We start from the raw sequence: 23,669 nt of genomic DNA on the forward strand, positions 1-23,669 counted from the left end.
TGGTATTTTTTTCTGAATAAATATGTAAGGATTTAATTTAATGAAAAATTAAGCCTAGAGTTAGAGGAGAGAGAGAGCCTGAGTGGTGCTTTGCCGATTCTGTCATATAGGAAATTTTAAAGTTTTATGCTTGAGGCTGGCCGCAGAGGAAGCAGCTTCTACCTTCATTAGACACAACGGAGCTGTTGATGGTGGGTGGTCTAGTTAATTTAGACTTCCTACACTGGATTACTCAGTTGTGTTCCTTGCTGCAAGGATTCCTGTTGTGGCAGATATTATACCAATTCGGAGAGACTTGCCTGCTCTTGTGATGTCAGAACAGAGTGCAGAAAATTTGTATCTGCAGCCACAAAAATGATCCATGGATATCCAAACATTTGCAGGGTTGTAGATACAACACTAGTATGTTCATCCTTATTGGCAAAAATGAGCTACAGATATCTGTGGATTTGGATACCGGCAGATATAAAACATTATCCACAGACTTGTAGGGCTCTATTAATGGGACAAGTGCAATTGCATCTTGAATTGCAATTAATTTCACTCTCTGAGGCTCTGGTCTTGGGAGTGCCTGGGACTGTTCCCATTGACTATGACAGCACCAGGGTTTCACCTATTAACTTTAATGGAACTTACGATGATTTATAGCAGCTAAGACTCTGGCCCCATCACTTAGACTGTGTCTGCACTACAAAATTAAATCAACCTAACTTCAGTTGGCATACAGCCACTGCAGTAAGGGTGTTGCTTGTGCATGTCTACGCTTTGCTCCTTGTGCTGATGGTGTGTGTCGTCACCAGGAGTGTTTGTATTGATTGTACTGTCAGCAGCACGGGGCATTGTGGGAAGGCTCCTGAAAGCCAGTAATGGTAGACAAAAGCAACACAGCGTCGAACCTTGCCACTGCATTGAGCTAACTACATCGACTTTATGCTGCTTGAGGAGATGGAATTACTAAATCGGTATAGCGGGGCAGTTATGTCCGTTGGAGTAAAATTAAGTGTAGACACTTCCATAGTTAGGTTGACGTAAACTGCCTTGCATTGAACTAACTCTGTAGTGCCTCGGCGGTCACTCGATAATGAGTAGGACATCTTCTTGTCACCCTCCTATTTGTGGATCCATTGATGGCTGACCAGGCCAATTCTGGAGCCGCAGGTCTTATCGTGGAAGGGGCAGGTGCACATGGCTATTGGAGGGATGCAGGGCAGTTTTTGCTGCTCTTTTCTCCTTCACCTCACCTCGTCTGCGCTGTGGCAGGACTTCTCAAATTGTGCCACCCTCTCATGGATTACCGCTCTCCACTGGGGACGGTTGTGGGCAAGGTTCTCCAAAGTGTCAACACCAATGCTGCCCTTTTTCATATTTGCCTTCAAAATGTCCTTATTTCACTTCCTCTGGCTCCCAATGCTCCTCCGTCCTTCCTTCAGCCTGGAAAACAGAATCTGTTTTGGAAGGTGCTGATCAGGCATCTGGACCACGTGACCAGTCCAGTGAAGTTGTTGGAAGATGATGATAGCTTCAATGCTGGTCATGTTCAACTCTTCCAGGACACTAGTGCTCGTGCGCCTGTCCTCCCAAGGGATATTTAGGATTCATTATATAGTTCAAGTGCCTTCAGGTGACTCTTATATGTTGTCCAGGTCTGTAGTGTAGACCATACCTGAAACTCTCACTAATTATTGATTTGTTTCCATTCTTTCTTTTCCTAAGGGAGGGTTACTGAGAAGATTGTAAGCAAAGCAGTTCTGGAGGTACCAGGAACCCATGGATTTCCTTTGATTTTGTTTGGCTGTGGTAAAACAATAACAACTGCATGTGAAACTAATTTTCTCCTTAGAAATAAACCTTCCACAAGTTTCCCCATCTCACACTTCCTTGCTTATATCACCATCATCCTTCAATGCAGCTCTCATCCATATTAAACAGATTTGCTAATCTCCAACTCTTCCAACTAGATTCCATCTCAATTAACACAACCGTCTTGTTGGCCAGTCATATTTTGTTTTTCCACAGCATCTGTTGTCACTGTACTCTCTCTGACACATATGCACGTGAGACCTTTGGTAATCAACATGTGGCCTGTTCGTGCTCCCCTCAAAGTCAGTGGCGGAACACCCGCTCAGTAAAGTCAGAGCAAGACTGGAGCAATTGAATCTAAAGGAGCCATATCAGTTTAAAAGCCCCACACTGGGGCTTTACTAGCGATGGAGCTGTATTGATGAGCATAGATGGGATTCTGTTGCCCAGGCTTCCCCCAAGGAAAAGGGCATCCAAGAAAATCACTTAATAGAAGAACAGACATACAGACCAAAGGTCCATCTAGCCCACTATCCTGCCTTCTGACAGTGACCAATGCCAAGTGCCCCACAGGTAATCATCAAATGATCCATCCCCCTGTTGCCCATTCCCAGCTTCTGGCAAACAGAGGCTAAGGACATCATCCCTGCCAATCCTGGCTAATAAGCATAGATGGACCTGTTCTTCATGAATTTATCTAGTGTTTTTTTTTAACCCTGTTATAGTCTTGGACTTCACAACATTCTCTGGCAAGAAGTTCCACAGGCTGACAGTGCTGTGTGGAAAAAGACTTTTTTGTTTATTTAAAACCTGCTGCCTATTTTCATTTGGTGACCCCTACTTATGGGAAGGAGTAAATAACTTTTTCTTTTCCACTTTCTCTGCACCACTCATGATTGTATAGACTATCCTATCCCCTCTTACTCATTTTTTTTCCAAGCTGAAAAGTCCCAGTCTTATTAATCTCTCCATTTATGGCAGTCCTTCCATACCCCCAATTATTTTTGTTGCCTTTTTCTGAACCTTTTCGAATTACAATATATCTTATTTTTGTAGATGAGATTACCATATTTGCACACAGTATTCAAGATGGGGGAGTGCCATGATGGATTTATAAAGAGGCAATAAGATATTTTCTTTCTTAATGAAGCCTTGCAATCTGTTTGCTTTTTTGACTGCCGTTGCACATGAGTGGATATTTTCAGAGAACTATCCACAATGACTCCAAGATCTATTTTAAATGCTAACAGCTAATTTAGACCCCATCATTTTATATGTATAGGTGGGATTATGTTTTCCAATGTGCATTACTTTGCATTTATTAACATCAAATTTCATCTGTCCTTTTGTTGCCCAATCACCCAGTTTCGTGAGTTATGTATAGCTTTGTAAATAGTTCAGCTCTTACCGATATCTATCAAAATAACGTTTTCCTTTTTACCAGCTTTAAAGATCAGCCTACCCAAAAAAGGGGGGGGGGAGACAAAGGGAGATAGACATTGCCAGACTGAATCAGAAGTGAGGTCCATCTTCTCCTATATCCCATCTCCCACATTAACTGGTACCAGATTTTTCTTATAGGCTTATCTTGCTCCAATATCTTTACCTTTGTGAGCTGGTCCTACTCCTTTCTCTCAAGTGTAACCACACTGGAGTTAAAGGAGTTAATCATGTAACGGCGTCATGATTGAGCCCTTAATTATGCAGGATTAGCAGTAAACAGGAATAGCTGATGCTCTGCCATACCATTTTTCCCAAGGAAAACTTAATCCAGGAAACTATCAGATGCAACAATCTTTGGGATGCAAAGCATACAAATCTACTTATCAATTTACTGTGAGTGAGACCCTAAACTAGTGACAGCAAAGAGGCAAATTTCCACTCCATGCATCTGACAATTATTTTTACCCACAGAGCTTATGCCCAAATAAATGTTAGTCTTTAAGGTGCTACAGGACCCCTTATTTTTTATAGATACAGACCAACATGGCTACCCCTCTGAGACTTGTTTAGCTTTATTTAGCAATGCTGGGAATTTCTAGGGGATGTAGCAGTTAATCAGACAAGAACTTAGATGCGTCCTTCAATTTATAAAGTATTTGAGATCCTATAACTAGCTCATCTGAGGAAGTTGGTTTTGTCCACTAAAGTTCACCATGCTATCTATATATTTTTTGTTAGTCTCTAAGGTGCCACAGGACCACTTGTTGGTTTTTAAAGTTACAGACTAACACGGCTACCCCCTATGGCTTTTTGCATTTTATTGAGAGGGGAGCTGACTTGAGTGGCAAAGTTGAGATCCAAAGAAGGTAGTCTTTACTGCGGGGGCAGGCCAAGTTTGGCTTCTTTGGGAATCATAGAACTGGAAGAGACCTCAGAACGACATCAGGTCCAGCCCCCTGCTCTAGGCAGGACCAATTCCAACTAAATCAACCCAGCCAGGGCTTTGTCAAGCCGAGACTTAAACACCTCTAGGGATGGAGACTCCACCACTTCCCTAGGTAACCCATTCCAGTGCTTCACCACCCTCCTAGGGAAATAGTTTTTCCTAATATCCAACCTGGACTTCCCCCACCACAACTTGAGACCATTGCTCCTTGTTCTGCCATCTGTCACTACTGAGAACAGCCTCTCTCCATCCTCTTTGGAACCTCCCTTCAGGAAGTTGAAGGCTGCTATCAAATCCCCCCTCACTCTTCGCTTCTGCAGACTAAACAGACCCAAGTAACTCAGCCTCTCCTCATAAGTCATATGCTCCAGCCCCCTAATCATTTTGGTTGCCCTCCGCTGGACCCTCTCCAATGCGTCCACATCCTTTTTGTAGTGGGGGGCCCAGAACTGGACACAATACTCCAGATGTGGCCTCACCAAAGCCAAATAAAGGGGAATGACGACATCTCTGGATCTGCTGGCAATGCTCCTCTTAATGCAACCTAATATGCCATTAGCCTTCTTGGCTATAAGGGCACACTGTAGACTCATATCTAGCTTCTTATCCACTGTAACCCCCAGGTCCTTTTCTGCAGAACTACTACTTAACCGGTTGGTCCCCAGCTTGTAACTATGCTTGGGATTCTTCTGTCCCAAGTGCAGGACTCTACACTTGTCCTTGTTGAACCTCATCAGATTTTTTGTGGCCCAATCCTCCAATTGGTCTAAGTCATTCTGTACCCTATCTCTGCCCTTAAGCGTATCTACCTCTCCCCCCAGCTTAGTGTCATCCGCAAACTTGGATGAGGGACCTGAGTTGAGGTCTGGCTCCAACTTTCCCCCAAGGTAGGCAGCACCATAACTAGTTTGCATCTGAGGCAAAATATTTAATTATGTATCCCCTCTCCTTAGGTTAGTAGGAGCCCTGCTCTTTACTTCTGCAGGTTATTATTTTTAGGTCTTTGTGCCCCTGATTATGATGTGCCCTGGAGTCAGCACCCCCCCTTGTCCGCCCCGCTTGTAGGTGGAGGATCTGGTCCAGGGCTTTGGATCACCCCTCTCCAATTCTTCTGATGAAGTGGGTTTTACCCGGAAAGCTCATCCTTCTCTGTATTTTGGTGAGTCTCCCAGGTGCAAGGGGCCCCCATGCCTTGCCTTTGGATCAGTGAGTCCTGGACACCGGCTGAGAGGAGAAGCGCGTGGGCTCCTCCTCCTGCGGGCCCGGGGGTCAACATGATGTCAGGGCGCAGGAAAGCACCAGAGCCCCCGGCGGGGCGTCTCGGGACAGGAAGGCGAGCGCGTTAGGACCTGGAGGGAGCATGGCTCCCCCCCCTTCCTCCGGGCTGCTGCGAGGGAAGCGCCAAGGGCGAGGAAACGTGGCTGTGGACGCGGCGGGTGGGGAAGTGTCCCGCCGCCGGAGTTGGCTCCACGAGGGAGGGGAGCCGCGGGCCGGCTGCCAGGGCTGCGCGGGGTGGCAGCGCCTCTGTCAATCAGCCTGACTCGCTCCAGCACGCCCCGTGCTCTCCGCGCGGCGCTCCCGCCGCCTCCTGCTGGCTCTGCCTCGCCGCGAGCTCTCGGAGCGGCGGCCGCTGCTGCTGCGCCTGGCGCGGGGTGCATGCCCCCCGGGGAGCCGGGCGGCACCGAGGCGTCCCAGCCGCTCGCGGGGCGGCGCCGGGCCGCCCCTCGATGGTGGTGGGCAGCGGCGGGGAACTTTGACGCGGGCTGCAAGTCCGGGGCTCGGGCTGCGGGGCCATGGATCCTCCCGCGGGGCTCGCCTGTCTGCTGCTCTGCTGCGCGCTCCTCCTGCCCGCCGGCGCCCTGCAGAGCTCTGGGGACAGAGGTAGGTCGGGGCGGCTCCATCCCTCGGTCCCCCACGCCCTGCTGCGACTCGCGTGGCTCGGCCCCCCTCGGAAGTCCTCGCCCGCCCGGGGGCTTTCAACTCCCCTTCAACTTCTTCTGCCAGCACTTTTGGCCAGACTCGCCCTGGCCGCTCACCTCTCCCGGCCGCGGCAGCGAAGGGGCGGGCGGGCGGGCGGGTGGGTGGGGGGGGGGCCGTCTGGCATCCCCAGGAGGGACCCTTCCGTGCCAGGCGCTCTGTAGCCCCAGTGGGAGGCCAACCCTCTGCACAGACGGGGCTGCAAGAAAATCGGGTTAAATCCCAGGTCGCATGAGAGAGTTGAGTCGGAGACGGGGAATTGGGAACCTGGAATGAACTCTGGCTCCAGTGTAGCACAACTGACAGATCAGAGTTTAGTGTGTCAACTCCTGGAATTCCATGTGTCCAGTGAAACACATGGTAGCAGCTCCCCCCTTCAAACAACACGAAGCTAAAGGCTCCAGAAGTCAGGGACACATTCCCGCTGGTCCCAGCCCGAGTTACTAGTTGTATATTGTCTGGGGGAGGAGGAGGTAGCCGGGTTAGTCTGGATCTGCAAAACCAAGGAGTAGTCCTGTGGCACCTTAGAGCAGTGGTCCCCAACGCGGTGCCCGCGGGCGCCATGGGCGCCCGCCGACAACCTGGGCTGGCCCCGCCCCCGGCGCACGGGAGGCGCCGGCCCCAGGCACGCGACACGCACCGGCGCTGGGTGCGCGGCGCTCGGGTGGCCTCAGCCCCGGGGCACATGCGAGCGCTCGGGCGCGCGGTGCTCGAGCAGCGCCGGTGCCGGCCCCAGGCGCGTGGCTCGAGCAGCAGTGCCGGCCCCGGGCCCATGGCACAAGGCGCTCGGGCGGCCCCAGCACCGGCCCTAGGGCACACGCCGGCACCGGGTGCAAGGGCATCCCAGTCCCCTGGTGTGTCCCCAGGCGCCCGGCGCGTGAGTGGCCCCCACCTCCCGGGCACCCGGCGTGTGAGTGGCCCCACCTCCCGGGCGCCCGGGAGCCTCTAAAGGTTGGGGACCACTGCCTTAGAGACTAACAGATTCATTCGGACATAAGCTTTCCTGGGCGAAACACACGATTGTGTCTCCTAATCACACGCTTTTAACTTCTTCAGGGTTTGAGGCACTTCTCCTGGCTCCCGCAGTTGTTTTGGGGCAAAACATAGTTGCATTTTAAATCTATGACCTGCAAACGTTGATACTATACACTTTTCCTTCCCCCTAACCTCTGTGTGCAGCCCTGCTCAGAGGTCAGTTTAATAGACACTGGAACATTCTAAAGGATTGTGCCAGCAGTCCCCAGAAATTCAGCTCAGCTGTCTGAACTGATTTCCTTTCATAAAACATCTGGAAAGGGGACACGGGGCGCTTATTGTGTCGGACGACTTTGTTGTCCTACATTTTCTTATAATTGCACTTCGCTGTCTGCTAAGGACTAAGCAGTCTGATGAATGACCTGTGCACGGCGTGTTTAGCCACACTGACCAATGAAATGGCTGTGGAAAATGCGGTGGTCATTTCACTTATGTCATCGTCTAATGGGGGGTAATGGATCATGGACTCATAATTCTCAACCGGGGGTAATTTTTAGTTTTAATACTTTTTTTTATCTTTAAAGATCACATTTTGAGGAATATAGAGGAATACAGACTCGTTGTCCCAATCAGCACAGATTCCGAGGGCAGGTTCCTCTCTAACCTGGTGTCTGGATCTCCAAAGGGGCGCTTCCGAAGAGATGCTGAGGATGTGCAACATGAAGATTCCAACCAGCTACTATTTTATAATGTCACTGTATTTGGAAGAGAGTTTCACTTCAGGCTGAGGCCGAACTCTAGGTTGGTTGCTCCCGGAGCAACAATTGAATGGCAAGAGGATTCTGACATGACTCATATTGAACCACTCCATGGGAATTGCCTATATGTTGGGGATATCACTGATTTGCCTAACGCGTCAGTTGCTATAAGCAACTGTGATGGGCTGGTAAGCTGCTTTGCTATTATACCTAGTACAATTACTTTACTTATTTTTCCTATAGTACATATATTTAAAACGTGTTGAACCTTGCCCTTAAAACTTGCACCTCTTATGGTGAATTCAAATTTCAGAGAGGTAGCCGTGTTAATCTGTTTCAGCAAAAACATTAAGGAGCCCGATGGTACCTTAAAGCCTAACAAATTTATTAGGGCAGCTTATCCGTTGTTAGTCTTTAAAGAGCCACAGGAATCCTTTTGAATTCAAATTAACTAGGTGTTTCTTAACATAGGGGGAGCTGTGTTGTGACAACCTTTTTTTTTACAGGAGCTTCAGGGGGTAGCCGAGTTAGTCTGTACAGAAAAAAACAACAAATGGTCCGGAAGCACTTTATAGACTAACAAAACTCAGTGGTGATTCTCATTCGATCTTACCTGAGGTTTCTAGCATTTAAAAGAGAAGACCAGGTGCCTGTGCTGACAACATATTTAATCTTTGTAATATGGATTTTCCCTTTTCTCATTTCAGTTTAGGGTGAGAAGGGGACTTTTAGACAAGGGGAGCATAGCAGAGAGATTTGACATGTGTTCTGCTTTTGTCTTTGAAAATGAAACTTGTTCAAAGGATTGGATTGGATTGTTACAGTTTTATAGATCTTTCACTTGAGTGAGTTCTATTGCCTAACCAAGTGATTTATGAAAAATATCAAAAGCATTAAAGGGTTTCATCTACAGGGAGCAATTTATGTTGCTGGGTACATGAGAATTTGTTATGGTTTTCTATTCAATGGCCAAATGATAGCTGTTTGTCAGACATCTGAAAGAAGCATGCTGTTGTTTTAACAGTAATTGCTATGGAGAGCAAACTTTGTTTAAATGATGAAGTGACTTTATTTGGGAATGAACTTCTAATCTGTTCAATAACTTCTTGGTAAACTTTTGTGATTATTTAATTTCTATACAGTTCTGTGATCTTTTGAATCAACAATTTGACTCGATTGTAGTCCATTTTTTTCCCCCAGGTAGGCATAGAAAACTGTTGGTTTGCAGCACCAGAAGACATGTCTCAAAAAAGTAAAATGAGATGACATTTCTCTCGCCTCTATTTCCTTATTTCACGCCTGTAATTCTTCCCCTCTCTGAACCGAGTATTCTTATGTCTAGAAGTAGGCTTTAATGTTGCTGTAATTATTTTTTGATGCAGACAGATTGCTAGGGGCAAAAGTTCATTCAAGAATAGGCCCTTTTCTCCATGGCTTTGCACCTTGTGTTGTTATTTATACCTCTGCAGAGTGGGTATATAATACCGCAGTTTGCACAGGTGTAAATAACTTCACAAAGTGCTAGGGAGTGGATAATTAGACTCCAGTGAGCAGTAAAGCCACCTTTCACATAATGCTAGGAAAAGTTTTAAATAATTAAAAGCAAGAAAACAGTAGTTTTCCAAAGAATGCTACCTGGTTGTCTAGTAGTATCCAGAGATAAAGCAATCTTGTTTAATTTATCTTATCAGCTTTCTGAACCTTAAAGACTGAATAATATTTGACTCAGTTAAGAGTATGATCACCAAAGTGCAGGCATTATTTTCGCTTATAGCAGGGGTGGGCAATTACTGGCTTGTTGCTTTTTACTGCCCACCCCAACCTATTGTCTGATGAAAAATCTTTTTTGTGGTCTGTATGCATGGAATAAATTGATTTGTTTCATTGTACTAACTTAAAACTGTCTGTTGCACTTTATTCATTTAGGCCATGTCTTCAGTTATGCACTGGAGATCAATCTTCTGGCGTTCGATTTAATGGGTCTAGTTAAGACCTGCTAAATCAAATGCTGAGGATGGCACCGGTCGGCACTGGAACTCCTTGCAATTGCAAGGAGTAAGGGAAGCTGATAGGAGTATTTGCTCCTGTTGGCCTTCCTCTGTGAAGACAGAGCCAAGCTCGGCTTGCATAGCTGGAGTTGCATAGCTTAACCTGACCTTTCAGGTTAGTGTAGACCTGAACTTAGGCCTAGTTCTTGAAAATGTTTATGCATGTGCTTAATTTCAAGCTCATAAGTAAAGTGCTTTCAGGATTTGGGCCTTGATTTGGAATAGTAGAAATAGCTCTGGAATACTGACCCAAATAGGGTATTTTCGGTTTTTCAAATAAACATCCTGTTTTATCTTTTGTTTGCTTTATGTCACTGCCTAGTACAGGCTTTGGCATTTAGCGAGCAGCTGGAGACTGTTATTTTGCGACAATGTTCTACGTTAGTGACTAGCTCTTCGTAAATATGGGAAAGAGAATTAAATAATAATAATTTTAAACTTCAGCCAGATGAGCATCAGCCAAAAGTTGAAAGCAAATGCAGAAAAACACATAGGGGATGATTCAAATCCCATTAAGGTCAATGAAAAGATTTCTGTAGGTGCTGGATTAGGTCTTAATTATTGAAGTAGATTACGTTAAAAGAATACTTACAGAGATTGCAGACTATGCTGAAATACGGTGGGTTAGTTTTTTATCTGGGTCCATACTTAATATGCTGGGTTCTGCCAAGCATTCTGATTTTTCCCCCTGTCCATTAGGAAAATTAACATATTAAAGAGAGAGGGAATCTAGTGGTCTGAAGATAGGTATGAGACTTGGCAAATTCTCATCCGTCTCTGACACTGATTTGCCCCGGGCCACGTTAATCTCTGTGTCTCAATTCATCCACTTCTAAATGGTTAATTTTAGATACTAAATTGTTTAGAACAGACCATCACTGACAAGTTTATACAGTGCCTGAATTACTCAGGTCTAGTAATGCCCAAATACCTTTTAAAAACAGAGGGGGTTAAGTAATTTTCCCAAAGTCACACAGAAAGTCTGTGGTGGAGCAATGAAAATTGCACTTGGGTATCCTGAGTTCTAGGTTAGTATCCTAATCACTAGGCCATGCTCCCTAGAGCCGCCTTAGGTTCTTAAGCTATGTATTTTAGAAATGTGCATCTGTCTATCTGTGAGTCTGTTTGTTCAGGTATGCCTCCTAAATGGTAAGCGCTACGGCCACCATTGCTATGCAGCTTACTCTTCTCCTTACTTAAAGCAAGGTCGGGGTTTGGGTTGTGCCAGGAAAATGGGACCTGCCTGGAATGGGATTGTTTTCCATAACATGGAAAGGGAGGGGGCTGATTGGAGGGACAGGATACGGCAGAGTGACCACTGGGGACAGTGAGTGCAGGGGAGAGCTTTACTGAAGAGAGCACTGGGAGAAGCTGCACCACCAGGAGAGTGGCCGGGTGGGGTTCATCACTTGCTGGCCATAGGACCGGGTAAGTGGCACCCCTGCTCTATAAACTCCTCCCCGCAGGCCCTTGGCCTCAGTGCTGGAGTGGGGGCAGGGGGAAGGGGAGGAGAGGAAATTTCCTACCAGATGGGGGCTGGAGGGAGAAAGACCCTGCTGGATGGGCAGAGGCCAGAGAAGGCCCCACCACCTCCCAGAAGAGCCACAACCCAGCCCCTCCAGCACTGTCAGTCTATCCAATGCCTTGACCCCTGGCCAGCCTGTGCAGCCCCCTCTTCCTTCCCTGGGCCTGGCTCATGGAGCACCACCAGGGCCAGCCTGCATGGATCCCTCCTGCCGGCCCCTGGACTGGGTCTGGGGAGAATCAGCCAGCATGGTGCCCCCTCTGGACCAGGACCGGGGAGTGTCCCCCGCTGCCCCAGGCCTCCCCCAGCCCAGCCCACCAAGGACAAGCTGGTGGGCAGGGTACATGTTCCCTGCTGCCCCCAGGGAGAAGCCAACAGCCACTTCCATTCCCTTCCCTGAGCTCCCCCTCCTCCTAATCCCCTGCCCTGATTCCTGCGCCCCTTGCCCTGAGCCCTTTCTCACCTTCCGCCTTGACTCCTGCCCGCCCCTCCTCACCCCCAACCCTTACTCTCACGCCCCTCCACATCCCCCGCCCTGAGCCCCTCCTTAACCTCCACCCTGATTCCTGCACCCCCATGCTCTCAGCCTCCTGCCCGAAGCCCCCCGCACCTCAAGGTGCTCCCCTGACTCCTGCATCCTCCGCACCACCAGCCCTCTGCCCTGAAGGACCTGAGCAACACCCGGTAAGTCGTCTTGTTGATTCATATGTGGGACCCCTAGGAGGCTACCCTGAACCTGAATCCTTCCCATTCTGTTAAAGGTCCCTTAGGGCACAAACAAAGCACTGCTATCCCTGTCTATCCTGGGCTGTGCGTTGCAAGGCCCTGTGAGTTCAGTGCCGTATGTTTTCCTTCTCTGTACAGTTCAACAAGGTTTATCAACACCGGCCCGTTTACGTGTCCCTCCAGCTACCTAACGGCACGCCTGCCATGGCAGATGTTCTGGCGTCATTCCTAACACATGTCCCAGATATTTCCTCTTTTGCGGGATAACTTTGAAGATAAGGGGTGGCTGAACTCTGACGAATCTTGGCACGTGTTATAAATTCATTCTGTTTAATACCTGATATTTTCCTGAGGCTTTTGCTTTCAGAGGCATGTAGACCTCTGTGCCTTCTGATGGCTTGCCTGCGTTCACTTCGTCTGTGAAGGTGGAAATGACATTTCAGTTGGACATTTGTGGTTTGGTCTTACTTAAATCTTGTTTACACTGGTGAATGTAGCTGCTGCCTTGCCAATTCATGACATTATTTCCCTCTGTGTATCCTTGTTGGCTTGCATATTGCTAACACGTGTATCTTAACATACCGGTTAATACGCATGAGAAGGCTGAAAGCTGTGGTTATTGGAATGGATATCCATCGCAGCAGTCAATCTGCAAGTGAAGTTACATTCTTTGCACGAGAGGGTTTTTTTTTTTAAATCCTCTTGTGTGATCATTCTAAAAAGCACAATGGGGTGTACACACCCAACTGTATAAGACTTCCTTCAGAACTGAGGATTGGTCCTTTCGAATGTGGTTCTTTCCACAACTTGCCCGAGTAGAAATCATTATCAATAACCACCAGTTTTACTAGCACTGGAATCGGGGTGCACCGGAGATGACTCCCAAAGTGTGCAAACCAGACATTGTTTTTCATAGCCGAGTTAGGATTTGAGAGATCGTTGGCATAGTGAAGCTAATTAGTGGGGAGCTTTCCTTATGAGCTCGCGAGAGCTGTGAGTGCAATTTTTAGCCACATAAAGGAAGTTATCACTGTACCATGCCGATTTAAAATAAAAACCAATTGTTCTGTGTGGGGTTACTGAATATCTTCACTGTTCACTGAAGCACAGCCAAAATGGGTATGAGTGTGTTCTGAGTTTACACATGTCCCCAGTTCTCCATTAGGGATATGATCGGGTAACCGGTTAACTGGTGCCTGGGAGTAGCTCCAAGCCTGTGGCCTGCCGTGAGTAGAGGGCTGCTCCAACCCCGTGGGGGTCAGGACGTGGCTGCCCTGCATGTGGGGGGGGGAGAGGCCTGGATTAGAAGCTGGCTGCCCCACGTAAGGGGGGAGGGGGAGCAGCAGCCCTGTGCGTGGGGGGGGGGGGGCTGGGAGCAGGAGCTGGCTGCTTTTGTCAGACTGGAGAAGTGCCCCTTTGGATCCTGCTTAATCAGTTCATTGCTTAAACCTGAGGTTTCACCGTTAAACTGATTAACTGGGATTTGGGGATTTTACATCTCTGTTCTGTATTCCAGCAAAGCTGTGCACAGTGCAGCGTACCTTTATGCCACCCTCGTGCCGCCCCATGGCCATATGAGAGCCTGCCCTAATGTAAGAGCCATCTTAAGGCAGCTCTACAATTCTCAACTGCCTGTGGCCTGTGTTGTCACTGCAGAAGACACAGTGCTCTGTCCTCCAACTTGTCCGCATCAGGCTCTGTATGTTAGGGATGCTGCTGGAGCACAGTGAAGAGCCGGCTCATTCCTGGGTTAGGACTGTTCTCTGATGGGCAGATCCACACTCTTCTTTGCTGGAAGGGTACAGCCATGCTGGGGCAGTGAAAAATCAAGCTGCGGGCATTCTGACCTGACTTCCCTCCAAAGGGCCATATTTGCCTCTCCCTGAAAACCAAGGATCTTCTGAAATCTGCTAGCCACCAGTGCCACCTGCATGAAAGACCAGTGTCTCTGCACTGTGGGCTAGTCTTCCTGGCTGCAGAGTCCTATAATGACCCTCCTTTCCGGAGGGTTTTCATTGAGCGGTGGGCGAAGAAAGGAAAGTTCCGGTTGATGAGTTCAGTGTTGACTGCACATCTGCCCAACCACAAAGACTCTACTGATCTCTGCTCAGCTCTAGGGCCCAATGAACACCAGTGGTGGTGAAGAAAGGGAGGGAGCATGCCAGGGAGCCAGAAATCTTCATTTTATCTCATTCAGCTCTGCTACTTCTGGAAAGAGAGGAGGACTTACTGACTGACCTCATGTTGATGGTGGCTTTGAGAGTCTTCAGCGGCATTAGTATGAGTCTAACAGGACTGGCTGTCACATTCCAGAGATTCTGAATATGCCCTTATAACAGTGTTTCTTAAACTTTTTAAGACCGAGGAACACTAAACAATAATTTTTTTTAATGGGGAACACCAAGGATTTTTTTGTTGGGGGGAGGGGAAGCCCCCAAAGAAAAGGAGGCTTGTCACTTTAAGGGCGGCCATTTTGAATTCTGTTCTCTCTGCAGCACACCTCCGACTGTCTCGTGGCACACCAGTGTGCCATGGAACATACTTTAAGAAACGCTGCCCTTATAATATATTCCTATGCCCGTAGAAAGATTGGCTAAAGTGTGGGCTTAAATACAGACACGTGAGATAAACACACTGAGTCATGTGCCTAGTTTGTACTGTCAGAGGTACACGATGCACACTATCAATGTGAAAGACTTCTAAGTCTTTGGAATAGTACAGAATTTAGCTTTGTGATGTATTTTAGTGGATATGCAAATGATGCATGCTAATTCGAATGCTTGGGTTTCTTACCCATACCGCTATCTATGCAATAATTTGGACTATCGCAAAACCTTCAATGGTTTTAACATCTACAGTTCAGTGCCACTGAAAAATACCCAGTGGTTAAAACCTGAAAAGCAAGAACTATGTATAATAATTTTTTCATGTCTGGAGCACAGCAGAAGGCTCAAATGTAACTTTGAACTTTGATGTTCTGCCATCTGTGTAAAGTAAAATTTGGGCAGCCATAAATAATAATCTAGCCATAGTGTTCACTTGTGTTCTGAGGTCTAGGAAGCGGGCGTGTAAGAATATGTGGCTGTATGGATTTGAAGAGAATGGCAAGGAATTTAATCTCAAAACAATGAGGGGCAAGATTCTTAACTCATGTAAATGAACATACGTCTACTGAAGTCAATAACGTGATACCAATTAAACTGAGGGTAGGACTCTTCCAGCAGTGGCTCCTGTAGGATTCATGGGACCCCACTCCTGCTGCAGGGCTCTAGCCTTGAGCCTTGTGCTACATCAGTATAATTCTCTGATATCCGTCTATATGGGACTTTTTTCTTTTGGGCACTTTTCAAATTCAGTATCAGGTGTGCAGGGACCCGGCTGTGTTGCTGTTACAATGGTAAGTTGTTACAAATGGAGACATAACAAGTAAACTGTTAAGAAAACGTCTGGCTGCTTCAGTCTTCTGCAAACCACATGGAGTGCCAAGCCCTGCTTGCCTTATTTACCTGAGGAGTTGAGTTGAGGGGTGGTACTCAAGGTGAGCAGCAGCAGCTGGAACCCTGGGCCCCTTTAAATCGTCGCCAAAGTCCCAGGCAGCACTGAAGTGGGAGGAGGGGGGAAGGAGGGTGGGGAGGCTAGCCCAGCCCCACCCCTTCTGCCCAAGGCCCCACCCCTTATGGGGGCATGAAACTCCCCCCCCCCCCCGCACCTTGCCCAGGGGCTCAGCAATTCTGTCGGTCCCCTGGTGAACAGGGATTGCTCTTCAGAGTTTCAGATTGGGTTGTATCCTATAACAAATCTCACAAAATATTTGAGAGAGAAACCATTGTCTGGCTGCTTGCCCAGATGCTAATTGCTCTAGAAAGGCCTGGTCCAAATGGTGGGTCTTTTTAAGCTATTTTCCCTAATAGCAGCAGTGACCCCAGTGCAGGGCCCATCTTGGTGAGTTAATGACAATCAAGACTGTCCTAGCCTGTCATTAATCTTCAGGAAGTAACTCATTGCTTGGATTGTTATTGCTTAAGTGCCTGTTTGCCAAATGTCTTAACGAAAAAGATTTTATGTGGGATTTGTAAGTATCTTCCTGTTTTAGAAACCAAGTAAAGAAATTGGGTGCACTTAAAGTCTCTCTCTTCTGTTGACAGATGCTGTGCTCTGAAGTGTTAAGTTTATGGGCTTCCATTTGGGAAGGCGCTTAGACACATAGGCTACGTCTATATTGTAGCCTTCTTGCAGAAAAGCATATGCAAACGAAGCGCTCATTTTATGAGGAAGAACGGCTCTTGCACAAGAGGGGGGTTTTGCGCAAAAAGGAGCCATCTTCACTGCTCGTTTTTGCACAAAAGCCTCTTGCGCAAAAACGGCTGCTCATTACTAATGCAAATGAAGCACGGCGATATTCCATGAGGTGCTTCATTTGCATAGATGTAGCCATACCGAAATCCATCCCTGTTTAGGACAATCTTTTTAGCATGTGCCTGAGTCCCTGTGAATACAATGGGATTTAAGTATGTGCTGAAGTGCTGTCTTGTTGGGGTACTTTCCTGAACTGGGTCCAGAGGATCTGATCTCTACCCAATTGAAGTCAAGGGGAATCTTCTTTCCATTGACTTCAGTGCGCCTTGCATTAGGCCCATCATGCATGTGTTTTTGATAATGGCTGCTCTGTAAAATATTCACTGTTAATTTTTTAAAAAGTTTAAAGTAATTTGTAGCAGCACTTTGTACTTGTGATTTGGGGCCTGTTTTGACTTATCTCTTTCCTTAGAAAACTCTGACTATTTCAAGCAATCCCTGTGCACTTTCTCCAATAATATGGTGTATACATGTTTGCAATATTTTTCTAGTTCTAAATATCAGTTTAGTAATGCGACCTCAGAAGTTACCTTTGATTATGATGATCTGTTATTGCTTGTCAGTGAGACTGATTTCTGTGCTATTTGAGAGCTCAATCTTGCAAATACTTATGCACAAGAATACAGGAAACCCCCAACTTCCGACCGCCCAAGTTACGACCCCCTGCGCTTACAACCATTTTTGTAAGTGCGGAAGGGGCCAAAAACGCCTGACTTGTGTCCTTGGCCCGCATTTACGATAGCGCCTATTGTAAATGAGGGTTCGAGTTACGACGCCCCCGACTTGTGACGCTTCCCCGGGAACCTATCGCATCTCAAGTTGGTGGCCACCTGGAACTCTCTTATGCAAATAACTTTACTCAGGTAAGTGCTCATAGAAAGCCTCCATAAAAATACACCACACAAAGGCAAACACATTCTTCTATAACTTTTTTGTTCTTTCTCCAAGCTCATATATTTTTGTGTGGATTTGAAATTGTTTTGTTTGTATTTTATCTTGCCCTTGGATCACAATGGTTTGTGACATACAAAGTAGAGTAGAACTCAAGATAAGGCAAATTATGTCTACGCTACTGGCTAAATCGGCACTACTGTGATTGATGCAGTGGTGTTGATTTTGCGGGTCTGGTGGAGACACACTAAGTCAATGGGAAAATGCTCTCTCTTTGTGTCTGTACTCTTCCAGCCCTAGAGGCAGAAGCTCTGACAATGGGAGAGCGTCTGCCATGAAAATAGTACGATGTAGATGCTTTTGTAAGTCAACCTAAGTTACAGTGAATTCTGTTATATAATTTATGTAACGGAACAAGCATTATTTAGACCAACTTATAGCACAGAGCTACTCAACACGCAGGCCGCAGGCAGCCCGCAGACCATTTGTTTGCAGCCTGCAGTGCAGTTTGTGTTCACGCGAGGCTCAACATGCAGCCTGCAGGTAGAATCCTTTGAACATGGCCTCCACTGGGAACACTCTCCACAATGGCAAGGTGTCTCCCGGGGGGGTTGAGCATTGAAAGACGCAAGTGGAAGGGCTGGCTGGAACAGATGGGTATATGGTGTCAGCGTTTCTAGCCCCCAAGGAGGGGGTGCCAGAAGCGCAGGAGCATTGTGGGAAGTGCTGGCTGCTCAGCTTTGTGGGTAGAGCCTGAGAGTTGCTGACTGGCTCACACTGGCCACGTTTTGGTCTGGTGCTGTGGCTGGGAAGCCTTGCCTCCGTCTCGCATGGAACGACAGACTGCAGCATGGGGACGTCAGTCCTGATGGGAGGCCCGTCCTGGATTCCCAGGCACCTGTCCTTTTTGCCTCTCATTTGTGGCTTGACTCGCCCAGCTCCCTGCCCACCGCAGGTTGGAGATCTCGGGCGTGGAAATGTTTCTTTTTGTAGTAAAATCACTCCAAGAAACGCACAACCTGAAGCTTCAAGCTAAACACCCAAAACACTGGTGTACAATTTTCTTTTTAATAAGAAGCATTAAAAACGACAACATTGTTAAAATTGTGAAGCCAAAACAAATAAGTAGTAAATATAATGGTTTTCTGCTGGTATGCGTTTTAGTAGTTAAATTCCTGGACTGTCATTGCTCATTAAAAGTGCTGTCATATGGGTGAAAATTGGGCAAATATTGCATTTTATTAATATCAGCGGAACTGACTTTAATGGGGCCTGCATGTTGTGTAGTCTTGCCTTAATCTTTGTATTCATGCCCGTAAGTGTGAAATACGCTATTTGCATATATTTGCATATATATTTACCTGTATATGCAACCATACTTAAGTTGCTGCTGTCAGCGTGTGCTGTGAGTATCATTGTGGCCCCCAGGGCTTCTATAGTTGAGTAGCCTTGTTACAGCATTAGTATAAACCTGCCCATAGTCATGTCCTTTGAATGATGGCTAAAATAGATGTTTACTACAAATAATGCTAGTAGATGCATTTGCACCAAGTTCTTAGCATGTGCATTGTAATTGACTGAAATCTGGCCTATAGCATCTTATTACTGAAGAGCATTATTTCCCTTTAAAACAAACAAACAACAAAGACTCAAAATTATCTTTGGATACAGTGTAATGGCAAAAAAACCACCCCACCTTTTTTGTGCATTACGCAAATTAAACTATTAAACATAAAAACTAATTTTACATGATCAGGGCCCTTATCTTACAAACACATAGGCATAAGCTAAACTTATTTAAGAACATACGTAAGAATGACCATAGTGTATCAGACCAAAGGTCCATCTAGTCCAGTGGCCAATGCCAGATGCACCAGAGGGAGTGAACAGAACAGATAATCATCAAGTGATCCCTCTCCTGTCATCCATTTTCAGCCTCTGCCAAACGGAGACTAGGGACACCACTGCTATCCATCCTGGCTAATAAATATTGATGGACCAATCCTCCATGAATTTATTTTGAATCATGTTAATGTCCTGGTCTTCACAACATCCTCTGGCAAGGAGTTCCACAGGCTGACTATGCCCAGCGTGACTATAATAGTACCTAGGAGCTCTAGTCATAAACTGGGCCCCTTCATTGTGCTAGATGCTATACAAACAGAACACAAAGATTGTCCTTGCCTGAAGGAACATACTAGCTGAATAGAAGACACTGTGTAGATTGAGACAGAAGGTGTTGTGGGAAGGAGAGTGCCAGTAAAATATGGGACAGTATTGGTCAGCATGTTAAACAGTGGTCTAAATCAGTAGTTCCTAACCTTTTTGGAGCATACTGACCCCTTTTCAATCTATTACTATTTCATGCATCCCCCCCCGAAAAAAATAATATAGCTATTTTCAAACATTCCATTAGTTAGACTTGGTCCTGCTTTGGGCAGGGGGCTGGACTCAATGACCTCTTGAGGTCTCTTCCAGCCCTATGATTCTATGATAACATGATCTATAATACATTTCAATGATTATCTAAACAAATGTAGTAGTATTGAGAGATAATACATTGAAATGTAACAACTTTAAGGTGCTATATATTTTTATTGAATAATGCGAATAGAAGAATATGTACACAACTCCTAGGTAATATGCTTAAATTACATTTGGCATATAGGTACCCATTAGACGTGCACCATTCATAGCATGGACTATGTCACACCGATCCTCAGTTTCCCTCTACACATTGTCTAAGATCCGTGTTGATCTGAAACACAGAAGAACATAAGGAAAGAAACATATATATCTGTGCAAGATTCAACATTCTTACATACACAGTTATAATGCTTCAAAGTTGTTACATTTCAGTATGTATACCCTGTACTTTACCAACTTAATGAGATGGTTGGTGCTGTAGAACGGATGACAGAGTGCAGATGTCTGGTTGGATTGATGACCACCTCAGCCTTAGATCTGATTCCACATTCAGTTGGCTCTGATACTTCAATATTAATGCAATCAGCATGAAAAATGCAGTCTCACAAACATATGTTGTTGGAAAAGGCATCAAGTATGTTGCAGCCTTGTAAGAAAGTTCTAGCTAGTCGGTAACAACTTGTAGCCAAAAGTCAGCCAGGTGCTTTTGTTTGAAGACAAGCTTCAATGAGTCATCACATGATGGTTCAGTGTTAGACTGTCTTGTTCTTGGGATGTCAAACTAGTGTTTATCAGTGGCAAGGTCCACAAACAGGTTTCTGATCCAGCTGTTGTTCATGTTGGTAATAGGAAAGTACTCACGCAGCTGCACTTGGAGGTTTTGCATGTGCCCTCTGATTTTACATCTTACATTATCTGTGAGTTGCATTTCTGAGCAGGCCAAAAAAATATGACAGATTTGGGAAAGAATCATAGTTGGACTGATCAAGTTGAGCTATCCACAGGTCCAAATTCTTGATCATAGCATCGATTTTTTGTCATGGACATGGAAGATGGTCACAGCTTTTCTCTGCACACTCAGATTAAGCCCATTTCGGTAGCTGAAGATATTGGCTAAATAAGCCAATTTAGTTAGCTCAAAATGATGGTCCAGCAAAAAAAATCCTCACTTCATCACGTAATTGCAACAGGTGCGAAAGAAACTTTCCTCTTGAAAGCCAGTGAATTTCTGTGTGAAGAAGTTGGCTGTGATCACTGTCCATCTTGTCACACAAAGCAGCAAATAGTCTTGAATTCAATGAACGGGCCTTGATGAAATTGACAATCTTCACCGACTTGTCCAAAACCGTCCTTTGATCATCAGGCATTTTTTTTTTAGCAGCTAGCACTTCCCTGTGAATGCTGCAACGAATGAATGTAGTTAACGGTGCCACTGCTTTAACTTGTGTGACTACTCCAGTGTACTGGCCAGTGATTGCACGAGCCCCATCAATAGTGATCCCCACACATTTTGACCAGTTGATATCATGCTCTCTTGTGAAATGGCTCAACACATCAAAAATAGCCTCACCAGTTGGGCATGGAGACAAAAATTTGCAAAAGAGACAGTCCTCTTGGACCTCTCCACTGTATTGGTATCTAACAACTGACAGGAAGTTTGAACGGTTTGCGATATCCGTTGTCTCATCAATTTGCAAAGAATAAAAGTGACTTTTCCACACCTTTTCAGTCAGTTGTTCCTTAACATTCTGAGCCATTTTGTCAATTCTGTGCCGAACTGTGTTATTTGAGAGAGAAAATTAAACCAATCTGTTTGCCCGCCTCATCTCCGAGCATTGCACTCACCATCTCTTTTGCTGCGAGTAATACCAGTTCCTCTCCAATGGTGTGTGGATTTCCTGTCCAGATTATGAGTTGAGTCATCTGATAAGAGGCTTCCACTGCCTTAGCATTGTCACTGCCTTTGGCTATGTGCTTGATTCATTTCTTACTTTCCTTTAATTCTTTGAGTTTGTTCTCAGAAAATTGAGTTGGCTTAGAAACATATTTGCCATGTTCTGTTTCATGGTGATATTGAAGATGAGCTGGTTTTAAGCTCTCGTTTGACAGCACCTCCTTACAGAGTAAGAATAATGGACGTGATTCAGATTTATTGCCCGTCCACATAAACCCTAATTCCAAGGGTGCGTCTAGACTGGCAAAATTTTGCGCAAAAACTTGCCAGCTGTCTACACTGGCTGCTTGAATTTGTGCAAGAGCACTGACTTTGTAATGTAAAAAATCAGTGCTTCTTGCGCAAATACTTTCATGCTCCCGCTCGGGGAAAAAGCCCTCTTGCACAAGAATACTTGCTCAAGAGCGCCAGTGTAGACAGGGAAAAATTGTTTTGCACAAAAAGGCCCCGATGGCTAAAATGGCAACCGGGGCTTTCTTGCACAAAATCACATCTAGACTGGCCACGGATGCTTTTGCACAAAAGCACTTTTTGCACAAAAGCATCCGTGCTAATCTAGATGCGCTTTTGCGGAAGTACTTTTAACGGAAACGTTTTTCTGTTAAAAGTATTTCCACAAAATCATGCCAGTCTAGATGCAGCCCAAGTGTATATCGCTATATTTTTCTGTTTTCCCTTTCCTTTGTGTTCCACAATGGTCTCCTGGTTCCTTTCTTTTCAGTGTCCCTGTCTTGATCCAGCGATTCATTTTTGCCAGTGGCCCATCTAAACCGTTCCCGCCACCCTAATAGCTTTTGAATGGTTAGAGCAGGGTGAAGTATTCAAAAAAGAGGGAAAAAATGGTAAAAAGGACCGACCCATTTATAAGCTGACTCCAAAGGACAGTCGCAGCTTGGCAGCTTCAGCGTGGGCTGAGGGACATACAGACTGCAGGGCAAGGAGCTTCTCCGGTCCCATTGGCTGCTGTTCTCCCGCGCTTCTTCCTCAGCCCCGTTCCCTCCGTCCCCTGCCCATTCACAGGGCGAGGGGGCTCTCGTGGCCAAAGGGAGCTCTGGAGCTGCCAGCTCCTCAAGGACGGAACTTCAGGAGACTGGGCGTAAGGGTGGAACTTTGGGAGCCCAGCCTTGCATGCTGGGTCGCAGCTTGCCTTTGATCCTGTTCCCCGGATGCTAAGGGAGTGAGAGGAAAGTGCTTGCATCCCATACATGCCTCTCGCACATCAGCCAGGCGTGAGAAGCATGCACGGTATGCAAGTACGTTCCCCTCGCTCCCTTAGCATACGGGGAACAGGATCAAAAGCAAGCCGTGACCCAGAGTTGCATGGCTGCCGCCCTCTCCCCACGCTCTGGGAAGAAGGGGGAGATGAGAAGAAAAGGGGGGGGGGAAGTATGGATTGGTGGGCCTGCCGACCCCCTACATGCCCTCGTGGACCCCAGGGTTCTGCAGACCACAGGTTGGGAACCACTGGTCTAAATAGTTTTGAGTTCTGTGAGGCTACTCATGTGCTTAAAGCTAATAGTGTGTGTGAGTGTTTGCAGAATCAGAGCCCAGGTTATTAGCTATAGAGAACTTTCTGGGTGTCTGGCTGGTGAGTCTTGCCCACATGCTCAGGGTTTAGCTGATCGCCATATTTGGGGTCGGGAAGGAATTCTCCTCCAGGGTAGATTGGCAGAGACCCTGGAGGTTTTTCGCCTTCCTCTGTAGCATGGGGTACAGATCACAGCTGGAGGATTCTCTGCATCTTGTGGCCTTCAAAGTATTTGAAGGCTTCAATATCTGAGATATAGGTGAGAGGATTATTCTAGGAGGGGTGGGTGAGATTCTGTGGCCTGTACTGTGTAGG

The 23,669-nt window shown here is 46.4% G+C and overlaps 1 protein-coding gene across 1 annotated transcript in view; it reads left to right on the plus strand.

Annotated features, from left to right (window-relative positions):
- Window positions 1–5,544: 5,544 nt before the first annotated feature.
- Window positions 5,545–23,669, plus strand: part of ADAMTS2 (ADAM metallopeptidase with thrombospondin type 1 motif 2) — a 310,181-nt gene continuing 292,056 nt past the window's right edge. Inside the window, exons 1-2 of the mRNA XM_075900502.2 lie at window positions 5,545–6,070; window positions 7,726–8,087. Of these exons, the coding sequence (XP_075756617.2) occupies window positions 5,983–6,070; window positions 7,726–8,087 (450 nt within the window). The 5' untranslated portion in view covers window positions 5,545–5,982. The remainder of the gene's footprint in view (window positions 6,071–7,725; window positions 8,088–23,669) is intronic.

Source organism: Pelodiscus sinensis, chromosome 16 (genome assembly GCF_052426305.1).
Source record: "Pelodiscus sinensis isolate ZL-2025 chromosome 16, ASM5242630v1, whole genome shotgun sequence".
In the NCBI taxonomy this organism is placed as follows: Eukaryota; Metazoa; Chordata; order Testudines; family Trionychidae; genus Pelodiscus; species Pelodiscus sinensis.